This window comes from Strongylocentrotus purpuratus, unplaced genomic scaffold (assembly GCF_000002235.5).
Source record: "Strongylocentrotus purpuratus isolate Spur 01 unplaced genomic scaffold, Spur_5.0 spur5_contig_803, whole genome shotgun sequence".
Taxonomy (NCBI): Eukaryota; Metazoa; Echinodermata; class Echinoidea; order Camarodonta; family Strongylocentrotidae; genus Strongylocentrotus; species Strongylocentrotus purpuratus.
Genome location: NW_022145506.1, coordinates 19,677 through 34,216, shown reverse-complemented (window position 1 = coordinate 34,216; position 14,540 = coordinate 19,677). Strand labels below are relative to the sequence as shown.

General features: G+C 39.0%; 1 protein-coding gene across 1 annotated transcript in view; it reads right to left on the bottom strand.

Annotated features, from left to right (window-relative positions):
- Window positions 1–3,909: 3,909 nt before the first annotated feature.
- LOC574978 (ALK tyrosine kinase receptor) overlaps window positions 3,910–14,540 on the bottom strand; it is a 28,481-nt gene continuing 17,850 nt past the window's right edge. The window contains exons 15-19 of the mRNA XM_030976691.1: window positions 11,742–11,932; window positions 11,069–11,170; window positions 9,973–10,107; window positions 7,619–7,709; window positions 3,910–6,251 (exon numbers count right to left, since the gene is read on the bottom strand). Of these exons, the coding sequence (XP_030832551.1) occupies window positions 5,277–6,251; window positions 7,619–7,709; window positions 9,973–10,107; window positions 11,069–11,170; window positions 11,742–11,932 (1,494 nt within the window). The 3' untranslated portion in view covers window positions 3,910–5,276. The remainder of the gene's footprint in view (window positions 6,252–7,618; window positions 7,710–9,972; window positions 10,108–11,068; window positions 11,171–11,741; window positions 11,933–14,540) is intronic.

Sequence of the window (14,540 nt, the reverse complement as noted above, 5' to 3'; positions counted from 1 at the left end):
TACCCTACCCATTTTCCATATTGCCTCTACTACGATCCTATCTCTACTATAATCTTTTGTCAACCTCAATACTGCCTATTCTTCTATCCTACCTCTATATACCATCCAACGTCCACCCCCACCCTACCTGTTCTCCCATCCTAAGTCTACCCTATCCTACGTCTACCCTCTACTTGTTTTCCCAGCCTACCTCTACTACCACCCTACCTGTTCTTCCATTCTACCTCTACTACCATCCTACGTCCACCCCCCCCCCCACTCTACCCCCACCCTACCCGTTCTACCTCCCTACGTCTACTACCACCCTTTCTGTTCTTCCATTCTACCTCTACTACCATCCTACATCCACCCCACCCCAACCCTACCCATTCTTCCATCCTACGTCTACTACCACCCTACCTGTTCTATCATTCTACCTCTACTACTATCCTACATACACCCACCCCCACCATACCTGTACTTCCATTTTACCTCTACTACCATCCTACCTCTACTACCATCCTACATCCACCCCACCCCACCCTACCTGTTCTTCCATTTTACCTCTACTACTATCTTACGTTCCACCCCACCCTTCGTCTACCCCCATTCTATGCCTACCCCCACCATACCTGTTCTTCAAGCCTACCTCTGCTACTATCTTTCGTCTACTACCACCCTTTCTGTTGTTCCATTCTACCTCTACTACCATCCTACATCCACCCCACCCCCACCCTACCCATTCTTCCATCCTACGTCTACTACCACCCTACTTGTTCTATCATTCTACCTCTACTACTATCCTACATACACCCCACCCCCACCATACCTGTTCTTCCATTTTACCTCTACTACCATCCTACCTCTACTACCATCCTACATCCACCCCACCCCACCCTACCTGTTCTTCCATTTTACCTCTACTACTATCCTACGTCCACCCCACCCTTCGTCTACCCCCATTCTATGCCTACCCCCACCATACCTGTTCTTCAAGCCTACCTCTGCTACTATCTTTCGTCTACTACCACCCAACCTATTTTTTCCAACATCTACTACCATCCAACGTCCACCCCCACTCTACCCCCACCCTACCCATTCTACCTCCCTACGTCTACTACCACCCTTTCTGTTCTTCCATTCTACCTCTACTTCTATCCTACATCCACTCCACCCCCACCCTACCCATTCTTCAATCCTACGTCCACCCCCACCCTACCCATTCTACAATGATACCTCTACTACCATCCTACGTCCACCCCCCACTCTACCCCCACCCTACCCGTTCTTCCATTCTACTCTACTACCATCCTTCCTCTACTACCATCCACCCACCCATTCTACCATCCACCTCGGCCACCATCCTACAGATCATTCCAATCTACCTCTACTACCATCCTACCTCTACTAAGACCACCTATCTTGTTCTTCCACTCAATATACATCGTATACGACCATGAAAATCCTCCCTCTACCACTATCCTCCCTCTCACACTATCCTCCCCTTCTACCATCCTAGCTCTACCACCATCCTAGCTGTATCACCCTCCTATCTCTACCACCAGTCTCAGATCCAGGGGGAGAAGCGGGCCCCCCCCCCCCCCCAGCAAAGAGAGAGAGAGAGAGAGAAGGAAAAGAAGGGAAAGGGAAAGAGAAGAGAAATAAAAGAGGAAGAAGTAAAGAAAAAGGGAAGAAGTAAAGAAAAAGGGGGAAAAAGAAGGAGATGGGAGGGGGAAAAGGGTGCCTCCCAGGCTGTTGCCCCCCCCCCTTATCTTAAAAATAATAGAAAAGGAAAGGGAAATAAAGGGTTGGAAAAAGGGGGGACATCAGTTGCAATTTTCCCGCCAACAAGTTGTGGATCGGGGGGAGGGCAAAAGACCATTGCCTCCCCCGCCCCCACCAACAATAAGAGAGAAGAAAGGGAAAGAGGAGAGCTAAAAGGGAAGAAAAAAAGAGTGAAATGAAGGGGAGATCAGTTGGGATTAATCTGCCCAACAACGTGTGTATCGGGGGGGGGGGGGGGGGGGAGGCGAAAGGCTGTTGCCTCCCTCCCCCAGCAAAGAGGAGAGAAAGGGAAAGATGGGTTGCAAATTTTTTGCGCCAACAAGGTGTAGATCGGGGGGGGGGGGGGGCACTGGCGTACTCATAAAATAATGACGTATCAAAATAGGCTAATCTGACCGTATTTAAACGCCTAAAACCCTTTAGTTTCCGGGGGCTCTCCCCCTGGACCCAACCTAGGGCCCTAAAGTGGACCCCTGGATGTTGATATGTCGGTCATATAATGCTTAAAACCCTTCGGATTCAGGGGGCTCTGCCCCCGGGCCCCTTGGCTAATTAGTGACCTGCCAGTGGCACAAAACAGGTATCAAAATATGCTCATTTTACCATAATTAAATTGACCTGATCTTCCGGTGGCTCTGCCCTCTGGACCCCATCTATGGCCCTAAAGCAGTCCTCTAGATGCTAATCTGTCGGTAATTTAATTTATTTCCCTTTCTCTCCCTTTCTTTCATTTCAGTTTTCCCTTTCTCTCCCTTTCTTTCATTTCAGTTTTCCCTTTCCCTCGTTTTTTCACTTTTCCCGATGGCAGCGTAATTTTACCGACAGTAGCCTAACACCCCCCTTTATATAGCAACCCCCCTGCTCCACCCCCTGGACCTCACGCCAATTAGTGTCTTGCCAGTGTCACAAATAAGGTATCAAAATATGCTCATCTGACCGTAAGTAAACGACTGAAACCCCTGAGCTTCCGGGGGCTCTGTCCCCAGGACCCCATGCCAATTAGTCACCTGCCAGTGTCATGAATTATCAAAATATGCTCATCTGGCCGCCATTAATAGCCCATACCCCCTGAGCTTCCTGGGCATGGGTGATGCAGATTTTTTTGTTCCCCCCTAACGTTTTTGCTCATTACGTCACTGCTGGTCACCATTACGTACAAATAATTGGCTCGCATATTTTCAAATTTCGGCCCCCCCCCCAAGAAATCCTGGATCCGCGTCTGCATAGTGGGTATATACTGGATTAACTTTTTTTATTCTTTACATTGTGTATTCAGTGTTTAGACCCAACTGCACTTTTCTAAAAGTTGTACAACCTGAATTTTTTTGCAAAAATGGCATGTGGTTAGTTCACCATTTTTGCCAAAAATGAAAATTTTCAATCTTCTTTGTTTCCTCATCATGAAAGTCCCAGATTGCCTTCAGAATTATATTGATCCCCTTTTGTTTCCAAAATGGGGCGAAAGGACAATTTTAGGATAAATCTTAAAATCGCCACCTTTTGGCAAAAATGGCAAGGGGTAAGTTCATCATTTTTGCTGAAAATGAAAGTTTTTAATTCTCTCCGGTTTCCCCCAGTTCCCCCGCCCACCTCCCGCGCAACGTGTTGAAGCTTCGACGTTTCATTAAATCATTAGAGAAAGAAGACAATTCGTTGTACTGTTTTCAACTCTTTATCCTAGTCTGAATTCAGTTTCAATAAATTATTAGAGAAAGAAGACGATTCGTTGTACCAACTCTTAATCATTGTCTGAATTTTCAAAAACGTTTCTTTGTCTGATAAAAAGTCACAGTTCTTAGGGAAAATAAAATTGCCGGCCGACCAACATAATACATCTCACCGACTTCAAACTTCTGCATTGATATAGTACACGAGGATTGAGCAAGAATACAGACACAGCAACATAATTATCTATGCGTATTTTTCTTGCTCCCTCGATATGGTGACTCCACCCTACATCCCCCCTCTCTCTTACTCCCAACCCTTTTCTCTCAGACTCTTACCCTCTCTTTCAGCTCCTGTTTCTTTTGTTTCCTTTTTGTCTTTTTTTCTCCTTTTCTTTCTTTTCTTTTCTTTACTCTCCTTCATCTTTTCTTTCTCTTTCTCTTTCTCTTTTCTCTTCTTTCCTTTCTTTTCCTTCTCTCCTTTTCTTTTCTTCTCATTTTCCCCTCCCCCTTTTCTCTTTTTTTACCGACAGCAGCGCAATTTTACAGACAATATCCTGATACACCCCCTCCCTTTAGCTAAGCCCCTGTCTGCTTACATAACTTTATCAGCTCCTTCCTTTCTCATAACTGAAAAAGCTGGCTTCAAATCCTTCAAATCTTTGCTTGATTTCTTAAAAAGAACATCTGAAAAAATACCTCTACAATTTTTAATTTGTCCTTAGACTAAAAATACAGCGCCTTGTATCCTCTAGAAGAGGCGTTATATAAATCCTATTATTATTAATATTATTATTAACCAGCAATACACCATGAGTCTTTGGACAAAGATTTCTTTCTTTAAAGTTCACACTTTATTTTCTTATTTCGATGAGAAATGTAAATCAAATATATTGTGCCCTTTTTTTGAGGCACCATTAAAATGACCCCCCTCGGAAAGTAGTACTATATGGCAGTCATCTTGGAGAATCCATATTTTCAACAGAAGCCTCTCAGTGCATGGTACATTTGATCAATGTTTCTGACAGGGTAATAGTTCTGATTTATATTCCAAAGAGATCAGTTACATCAAAATATACAAACGATACAATGTTTTTATTGACATCATATTAAGGCGCGCACACACAAAATGTTGCTAGAAAATTAGTGTTAACAAAAAAAATTCTGATCATCGAAACTAAAAAATTGTTTGAAAGATTTGGTCATTGAAAGACTTTATTGAAGAAAATAATATTTTAAGTATTATCGCCTGATGTATATAGTCCATCAAACTGGATCCCCTAAAACTGGTCTATACAAGATTTGCCATATCCCTCTTAGCTTGCAAATGCAACATCACGTACAGGGCTGAAGCATTTACATATAAATATAAAATAATCCAACATATACATAAGATTTATCATTATCTGTTATTGCATATATATTCCAAGATAAACAAGTATCAGCATTAAAAATTCATCTATTAAAACAGTAGAAAAAGTTGATATGAATAATAATAATTCTGTGTTTTGTAATATTGCAACATACATATATTTCAATTTGTGCTTTAAAATCATACATTATTTTGTTCATTGAATGTGCACATCTCAACGTATCAGCTTAATTTATGGATATAAAGTAGGAGTAAATAAGATATGCAGCATATGATGGTTAATCAACATGTACAGAGTATCAACAATTTCAAATATATTTCTACAGCACTTTGATAGCAGATATCAACATTTCCGTATTTAAATTGTCTTTGCAGAAAGGTCAAATAACAAATGCTGTAATCATCCAGAGTGAATTGGAGTCATCAGATATTCCAGGTAAAAGCAAAAGAAATGACAGAATGCTTCTTAACCAGCGCTATAAAAACGTATCCTGTGATTGTTTGTTGATAATGTTCTCTTCACTTACCAGCGGTTCGCTATCTGTATTACGGTAGTCCCTCGACAACTTTTTGCTCAATTTTTTCTTCAAGCTTCCAGCCCAAGAGAAGCTGCCATTGGTGGCGGTCTTCAGCTGCAATTTGAATGCGATGCTGTCCTTCGACATAGGGTTGGGCGTGGTCACGATGACCGGGATACCAGGAAGACTTGTGGAACGATGGATATTGGTATCTTGCGGGTTTTGATTGTCTTGTGATTGAGGAGGCCTTTGGGTCCAGCTGAGGCCTCGTGTCAAGGGAGACTTGGTGTGCTCCCTGGATGCCTCGCCGTGGCACATGCTCGCAGATCTCTTTGGTTTACATGTTGGATCAGGATACCATCCAGGTTCCTGATTGCTTCCTGCAGGGATATCGCTTAGAGAGTCACTTCTTGAAGACCCGCTTCTCCCTACGTGAAGCAGAGTCGACATCTCACTCGATTGTTCTATTTCATTAACATGCCTGGTTGGACTGAGGTTATTCATTTGTGATGAATTCTCAGTTACTCCATTATGGCAAGTCCTGTCTTTAGCATCTCCTGTAATGTCTCTTGCAAGACTCCTGAATCCATACGATTTGTTGGTGAGTAGTATCGAAGACGAGTTGAGAGGTGAATGGTCCTGAAACCTCTTCCCATTGTAAGTTCTATCAATCCCTTCATCCTGATGATGAAGCCCCTGTTGGGATGACCCTTCCCCCGTTTGCCCAACCCATGTGGGCTGGTGTGTTGGGGATGGGGTGGGATGGAGGGGCGACACCCTTTGGCTACTGAAGGGTGAAGGCTCGCATGACCTGATGACCCTTTCCACTCTGAGGACAGGGGATCTCTTGGGGTCTGGAGGTCTCATGATTGTCAGCTGTTTCTTCCGTTCAGTCAGCACCTTGGGAAGTGGTGTTTCTAAAACATCTGGGTCCTGCAAACAGTGGAAAAGTTCATACTAAAGTAATTTAGTTGCCCAGTCATTATTGTGAATTATCAATCTATCTATTTGAAAGGCTTCCAAAGACAATACATATTCAAAAATCATACTACGTAATTTTCAATTCAGATAGGCAGATAAATAATCTTGTCATGGTAGCATCTTATGATCATTTGAGCCATTAAACATATTTGTGTAAAGAGTCAGACATTTCAGTTCTTCAACTTTGCCAAAGTGATTAATTATGAAGTCCTTTTGATGCCACCACAAGTGAGATACTAGTCAGGCAACCAACATGGTAGAGTATTATCTGAACAAAGTTGCACATGCCTTATTTTCTTTATGAAGGGCTTGATGGAGTAAGGTTAAATTTTCATTGAAAAAACAATTTTGTAACTTTGGTAAAAAAAATGATACTTTAATTGAAAATGTTAATCTGACAATAGATGGTAACTGTATTGACCAGGTACAATTTGCCAATTTTTTAGGAGTTGCCATTGACAACAAACTTACATGGGCAAAACACATTGAATTAATTTCCAGGAAGATTCGGTCCCAAGTCGGTGTAATGAATAAGCTCAAAAGTTTTCTACCATCCTCTACCATGCTTTCTCTTTACTACACTCTTATATATCCTTACTTAACGTACTGTAATTTAGTTTGGGCGAGAACGTCTAATAATTTATTAAAGCCCCTTATCATACTTCAAAAGCGGGCTGTTCGGTTGTGCTGTAATGCTTCCTTCAGGGCGCACACCTCTTCATTATTTAAATCCTTAAATTTACTCAAATTTGCTACCAGTAACGTTTTATGACAGTTTTCATTTGAACTCGGATGTCCACTCCTTTAATACAAGAAAAAAAAATGACTTCCATCTACCAAAATTCACTAACTCATTTTTGCAAAATAAATCAATTAGATATCAAGGTCCTCACAAATGGAACTCCATGTCAAGTTATTTAAAGGGTATTAAGAACCAGAACGCATTTAAACTTAAACTGAAAAGAACAATACTTGCCACTTATTGATTTATTGAAATACATAATTGATTCATATATCTTGTTAGCATGTAACATTACTATTATTGTATTGTATTGTATTGTATTGTATCGTATTTCATCTTATTGTATTGTATAGTATCTGTATGTTTTTTTATGTTTGGGGTTGCTTGTTTACAAGTTTTTAACTTATTTTAGCAATCCCGGTATTTATAATGATTTCATTTGTAATGATTTCATTTTGATGTTTTTATCTTTTGCCGAATAAATGTGAATTTGAACTGAACTGAACTTTTTTTTAAATAAAAAATGCAATATTTATTATCACTAGAGCTATATCATCAGGTCTAGTCCTGCACTCACCTGTAAGCAGTAATTGATGCTTTCTAAGATGGTGGTGAATGGTGGTCGATCTTCAGGGATGTGACGCCAGCACTGGGACATCAAATTAAATCTAAGATTCAAAGCGGATCAAAAGGGTTAAAAGAGTTGACTGTCATCAAATGGGGTGAATTATATACCTCTATTTTGATAACTATTAATAGCAAAAGGCATGTAAGAAGAAAGATTAGAGGCAACAGCAGAAAGTTGTCTTTGTTTCCTTCTTCCTGGGGGTGTTTCACAAAAATCCTAAGTCGAACTTAACTCTAAGTTGTACATAAATATTATGGAGAGCCATTTGTAGTCTTATAATGAAATATATTTAAAAGCGAAAATTCAAGTATTTTAGACTTTTCCTAAATTCCACATCAAGAACATGAAATCTCCCATGATAATAGAACATATGAATGATTTGAATCAACATTTTCTGCCTTTTAAAATATCTTTTACAAAATAATTACATAGATGCTAACAGCTTTCCATAATTGTAAAGTCCAACTTAGAGATAAGTTCATCTTATAGGATCTTTGTGAAACATCCCCCTGCTCTCTGTCCACAATGTGTCCTCTTTTCACAAGACGCTCTCCCAACTTCCCCAGCATGTCTAGATACCCCATGATCAAGGATTGCGCCCTACACATCATCACAGAGAGGAACTAGTGGGATTTGGTCGGTGTAACCAAATTCCTTTTTACGTGATCTACTTGAGACTATAATATTTATAATGCAAGAGGGCTTAGAGAGCCTTCCAATATAACTTATTTGGTGGTGGTGGTTATTTTACCTGGCTGCTAAGAAAGCATAAATGTTTGTTAGTAAGCAACCAGACGACAGACGGCTTTAGGTCCTCTCTGAGGGACCTGGTAATGAGGATTAATGCCTTACCAAAAGGCACTAGCGCATCATAATAAACCTTACAGCCTGACAGAGTTAAGGCACAGCAAATCACCGTTTGTTGAGTTATTATTCAGGACTCCCTCATTCTAACTAACAAATAAAACATCACATGGGGGCAGTGGTGGGATTTGAACCCACTAAGGATGGCTTGCATTTCAACACGTACGATACATCATAGACAGAACAGACATCGGTAGGATGACCGTCAGGAACCATACCAATCTGGTCAGTGTGGTTGAAATTACTGGGCCCAGGATTGAGATTGACATCACCGTACTCGAAGAAGTTTTATTAGAAAAGATGATGTTGGATTAGGATAGTAGGCTGTAGGGAGTCCTAGAAACTTTCTTGAAGGCAGTCAAAAACCATGCAATGTGGATGTAGAAACATACGGGTGTAGAAAGAGGCTGGTGTTTGAAACTATCATATTGCTGGCGCCAGGCAAGCACAAAATCAACAAAAAAGAAAACCACCCCATTATCCTTAGCATTGACTGTCATTCAGACAGATTTGGTCAATGGAGGCTGAGAGATGATGAATCCATGTAACATTACACATACAGTGTACAGCGACTTACAATCAGCAACTGAAAATGTTGCTCCTTCAAATGCATGAGAAACAAATGAAGAAATCTTTAAAAAAAAATCTTGTCAACTAGATTCATGGTAAAATGAAGAAGAGACTGTTAACTTGAGCTAACTTTACTATCAAGCCAAATATGTGGAAATAATGAAAATCAAAGAGCTTGTGGGAGACAGCCTATCGGGCATCGATCACACTCTATATCGAGGGATCAGTGACACAAAGACATAACTCCATATTACGCCAAGATGAGTATTTGATATCAAAATGTTCAGAAAAATGTGGGCTTTCCAAGAAACACAAAGACTTAATTCCACTCAATTGAAGTCAATGGCTAGTGAAACATAGACTTGACTCCTTAAAGATAAAGTTGAGTTCTGGTCATGCAATAACATTGTGAAAGAAAAGGTGTGGAATTGATCAGAAAAGGTTGATCATCTATAGCATTTAAGTATTGGTGTCTACTGCAAGGTTCTGGAATCGTCAAAATGATAAGAAATTTGGACCATTATTTGTAAAAAATTACATGTACACAAAATGATGTATATGAGGCTACACAAACATGTGGCATAAAAATCTGTCCCGATTTTTAAGTTGTTACATGCCATATTTAGAATATGAAAGCATTCAAAGAGCAATGCTTTTCAGGGAACATTTTTTATCTGATGTTCTTCCACACTTGCATAATAGCAATGATAATGCTCACAAATTATTTGTTCACCTCTTCCCAGAACTCAACTTTCTCTAAAGGCCCAAGTGCTCAGTGACACATAAACCATTTTTTCTAAAAATGGCCAAAATGGAGTTATGACTTTGTGTCACTGACCCCTCAATATAACTTATGCATTGATACTTACACAGGTTGGGGACAGCTTCTTGGTGGGTTCATCCTCTCTCCTGCTGATACAAACTGGATCACCTCCTGATTACTCATCCCAGGATACGGCATGAATCCTAAGGAGATGATCTCCCATAGCAGCACACCATATGCCCTGCACACAACACAAACACTTTAGAAATGTAGTATTCTGGAACAGCAAAATACCCTACCAAGATTCAAGATTTTATTGTCCATAATATAATACAGAAATTTGTTTTCCATTGGTATAACATGTAATATATAAAACATAAGACAAAAACATGGTGTCGTGTGCTGAAAGCCAGAAGGGCATCAAGACTCTATAAATAAAAAGTCTACCACACAAGTAACCCTAACCCAAACCCAAATCTTGATCCAAATGACCATATTGCTAATCCTAATCCAAATCCCAACCCTTATCCCAATACTTTGTACCGATGCACGGTGGAGTATTCTGCAGTTTATTTAGACATGGCATATCAATAGCAATAAAACAATACTTCAAATTACAACAGGAAAACTACACTGCAGATTTTGCCACCTTGATTTGTTGTTTGGATTACAGTTGAGAATTACAAGTTGCTAGACCCTAAACAATTTTAAATGATAATATACTAGCATGATTTTATAAAATTAATAGATTTGATGAAAGGTTGTTGAAAGGAGAATGGTGTAAAAAACCTCCTCAAATAATCAGAACAATTAGATTTGATCTCTGAAGAACAAAAAAGAGACCATTTCAGTGATTAAACTTGTCATAATCACAAATATGCCACTTACATAATAATTTATTATTCCTAACATGATGTCACAGACAGTGTAATCAATTTGGATCTATGCTCTCTATGAACTCTAATTACAAGTATATAGGACATAAAGCCCCTCTGCACTAGTTTGGCATGGAGGGATTAGACCCCCCGCAAGGTCACTGGCAGGTGGTTATCTCATCAAATCAGCTCTCAATTAACATAAGAAAAAGGGCATCGTGGGAGATCAATGGATACCACTAAGGCATTGTTGGCTATATAGAGGGCCCAATTAGCTATAAGTAGTGCAGTGGGGATTTAAGCGACAAGAAAACAAAATCAACATACCAGACATCTGTTTTCGATGTGAAGATGCCATCTTGGAATGCTTCAGGAGGCATCCATTTCACAGGGAGCAGAGCTTGTCCTCCTTTGCGATAATAATCAGCCCTTTCAAACAAACAAGACACAAGTAAGGAACGTAGGTACATATATATAGTCAAACCTGTCTATAGCTACTGCCAAAGGGAAACACAAAAAGTGGTCTTTGCAGACAGGTTCATTTAGTACATTTCTCAATGAGAAACCATTTTCAAGGGAAACAAAAAATGTGGTCTTTGTAGACAGGTGGTCACTAAAGCAGGTTTGACTGTATATATATTTAGACAAAAACTTGAAAAATTGGTTAATAAATCATTTTTTTTTAATACTTCATATCTTAACAGTCATTCTATTTTTTCCCTTTGGAACCCCTCTACCTCTTTAATATATATAATGCCGATCAAGGATTATTTAGGGCTACAGCAAAAGTAAGGAATGAACAAATACAACAATCATTACTATATTCCTTCAACTACTATGAAATAGCTGAAAATGAAAAGAATTTCAAAACTCCTTCATGTTTGTAACATTATCAAGTATCTTGTTCTTTTTTCGGGGGTACATTTGTGGAGCAATCCATCTTCTAGTGCAGCCTCGCATCAAATGCTTGCAAAGACAAATAGCAGATACAAATTCTTACCTGTAAATATCCCTGGCCATGCCAAAGTCTGCAATCTTTGCAGCTCTACCAGACTCCTTGGTGGTGAGTAAGATGTTCCTGGCTGCAATGTCTCGATGGATGAAGCGTCTGGATTCCAAGTAGCGGCATCCTTGAGCTACATCCTGGGTGATCTGTAGCAGGTCTTTCATCGTGATGGATGAAGGCTTTTCTGGAATTATGAAGGAGTCATTTTCTTAGTTTACTATAACTTTAACTATTGCAAATTAAATTATTGTAAAAGTCAATGTTATTAGGCTTTTTCTACTGAAATTGTATGGATATATGCATTTGTAGGATGAATAATTTATATATGACCCCCCCCCCCCCCCACATTTTATATTTTAAATTGAAGTCCCAGGGATGTATGTGTGAGTGTATGTGTGAGGGTGCGTGCGTTTGTGTGTCTGTGTGTGATAATGTATGTAGTCTTGTTTTTGTTTTTTAAATCTTTAAATGTTTTTCACTTTTTCTTCTTTCAGAATTACCATGTTACAAGCATTTCTTCTTTCAGAATTACCATGTTACAAGCATTTTGCTTTTCAGTATTCCTAACCATAATTTTATTTACTCTTTAAATTGATATACTGTTACTGTTTTCATTTGATGTTATTTTATGGTTTAATAAATAAATCCAAATACAAATAAAACTCTAAAAGGTTCTACTCATATGTCATATAATCCTTGGACATCTTTAACAGGTCTTTCATGGTGATGATAGAAGGCTTTTCCTAGAAGGGAATTCCAGGGGATTCACCTCAATCCTCACGCTACTGAAACGTCCAGGTATTACATATAAAACATAACCATTTTCTTGCCAAAGGAGAATATTAGTGTTGAACAAGTAGTTTGGACTAAGAGTCGATAAGATTGGATTGGATTGATTCTTTCAAAACAATGGCTTATATTTTAAAGGTAAAGACCAGTTATGGTCATGCGATTGCATTGTGAAAGAAACGTTGTGGAATCGATCAGAAAAGGTTGATCATCTAGCATCTGCAAGGTTCTGGAATCATCAAAATGATAAGAAATTTGGCCCATTCTTTGTAAAGTTAAAGCACTATACACAGAAAGATGTATATGGGACTACCCTATATCTCTCACAGACCATGAGAGAAACAAATTTACCAAATATATGAATTAGTAGGCGTTTTCCCGGCAAATTTGTTATCATCATGTATTAGTCAAAACATATTCTTTCACATGATTGGTAATGAGAGCTTCCATTTCATTTTTTAAAATTGGGGCGTTTCCAATACTGGTCTTTACCTTTAAGGTTTGGCTCCACAACTTTTGATTCAGAGCCTTAAAAATACACCCAATGCATGAGTACAACAACAACATTGCTTTACACACAGTCCTATTTTTGTTACAATACCATACTCCATTTATTGAGAGGAATTGAGTGGTTCAAAATATTATCAAAACAAACTGGCACTTCTACCACATAGTCTTTGCAAATGTAGACTTTATGGCCCAAATTCACAAAGGAGGTTTACATTTAACCCATGGTTTAAAAATTAGTGCAAAATAAGTGTACCTTGCCTTGCGCGCGTCTAATATTGGACCTCTTGACTGTGTTACACTTATTTTGTGCTAATTTTAAACAATGGGTTATGTAAATGAAGATTTAAACCATGGGTTAAATGTAAACCTCCTTTGTGAATTTGGACCATTGTGATCTTCAGATACATGACTTTTTATAAGAAAAAAAGATTACTGCCAATCTGACCAATTTAGCCATTGAATAATTCCTGTTTATCTCAACTCCATATATACCTCAGTGGGTCTGATGTCCCTGAGGAACTGTTTCAATTCTCCTCCTTCCATGTACTCCAGCACAATAAAATGTGGTTTCTCCTTGAAGCAAATACCCAGCAGAGAAACAACATTGGGGTGGTCAAAGTTGCCCATGATGAGTGCCTCCATTAAGAAATCTAGTTCATCTTGCTCTGTACAATGCTCGGGTAGAGTCTGGAAAGAAGATACAAGAATATGGTATCAAATACTAATAATGATATGGTTCGATTTACCTACATATGTCAGGTAGCCTCAACCGTGAATACTGGGCCCTCGGTATAGCCACAATCAGGGTGCAGCTATTTTACCTACAGTGTTACGCATCTCTCCTGGAAACACAAAGTCGTTTAATCAAATGTCTTGTGGCCTGAAATGTTGGGCCATATGAGCTCTTCATCGGGCAGCAACTTTTGTTTGAATTTGTTTTGTGTTGGCTGTGTGAGAATGGTAATAGAGGGCCAGAAATACCACTTTTTGGCTGTTACGCATTTGCACTTTGAAAATGTGTCTTTTTTTATTAGGTGTTACCATGGATTTACACAAGATATGCCATATATTTTCATGCCAGCCTGTAGTCCTTTTTATCTCCACTCACTATTTTTTTACGGCTTGAGAATTGACCCAAGAATTGCGATACAGTGGTTATATCTGTGAAGAGAGACAAGCGTAACGCTTTTTTGAAAAACAGCTTTGTGTATAATTTTGCCTCTATAATTCATATATATGTTAGCATTATATCAATTGGTAATTGGTTATATTTTCTGAGTAACATGTTGTCCTATCATCAGAAACAAAAAATCAAACAAAGATACAAGTGTTACAAAAATATATGCCCACATTCCGATCATAAATTTTGTCCGGAATTTCCTGTAGTGTCCATAACGGTGTAATTCCTGGTATGTGAAAATGTTTTCAAAGTTCTTATATACTTTAGTTGCTTTGTGTAACTACCTCCGGGGACTAGCTGAGGTATAATACAAT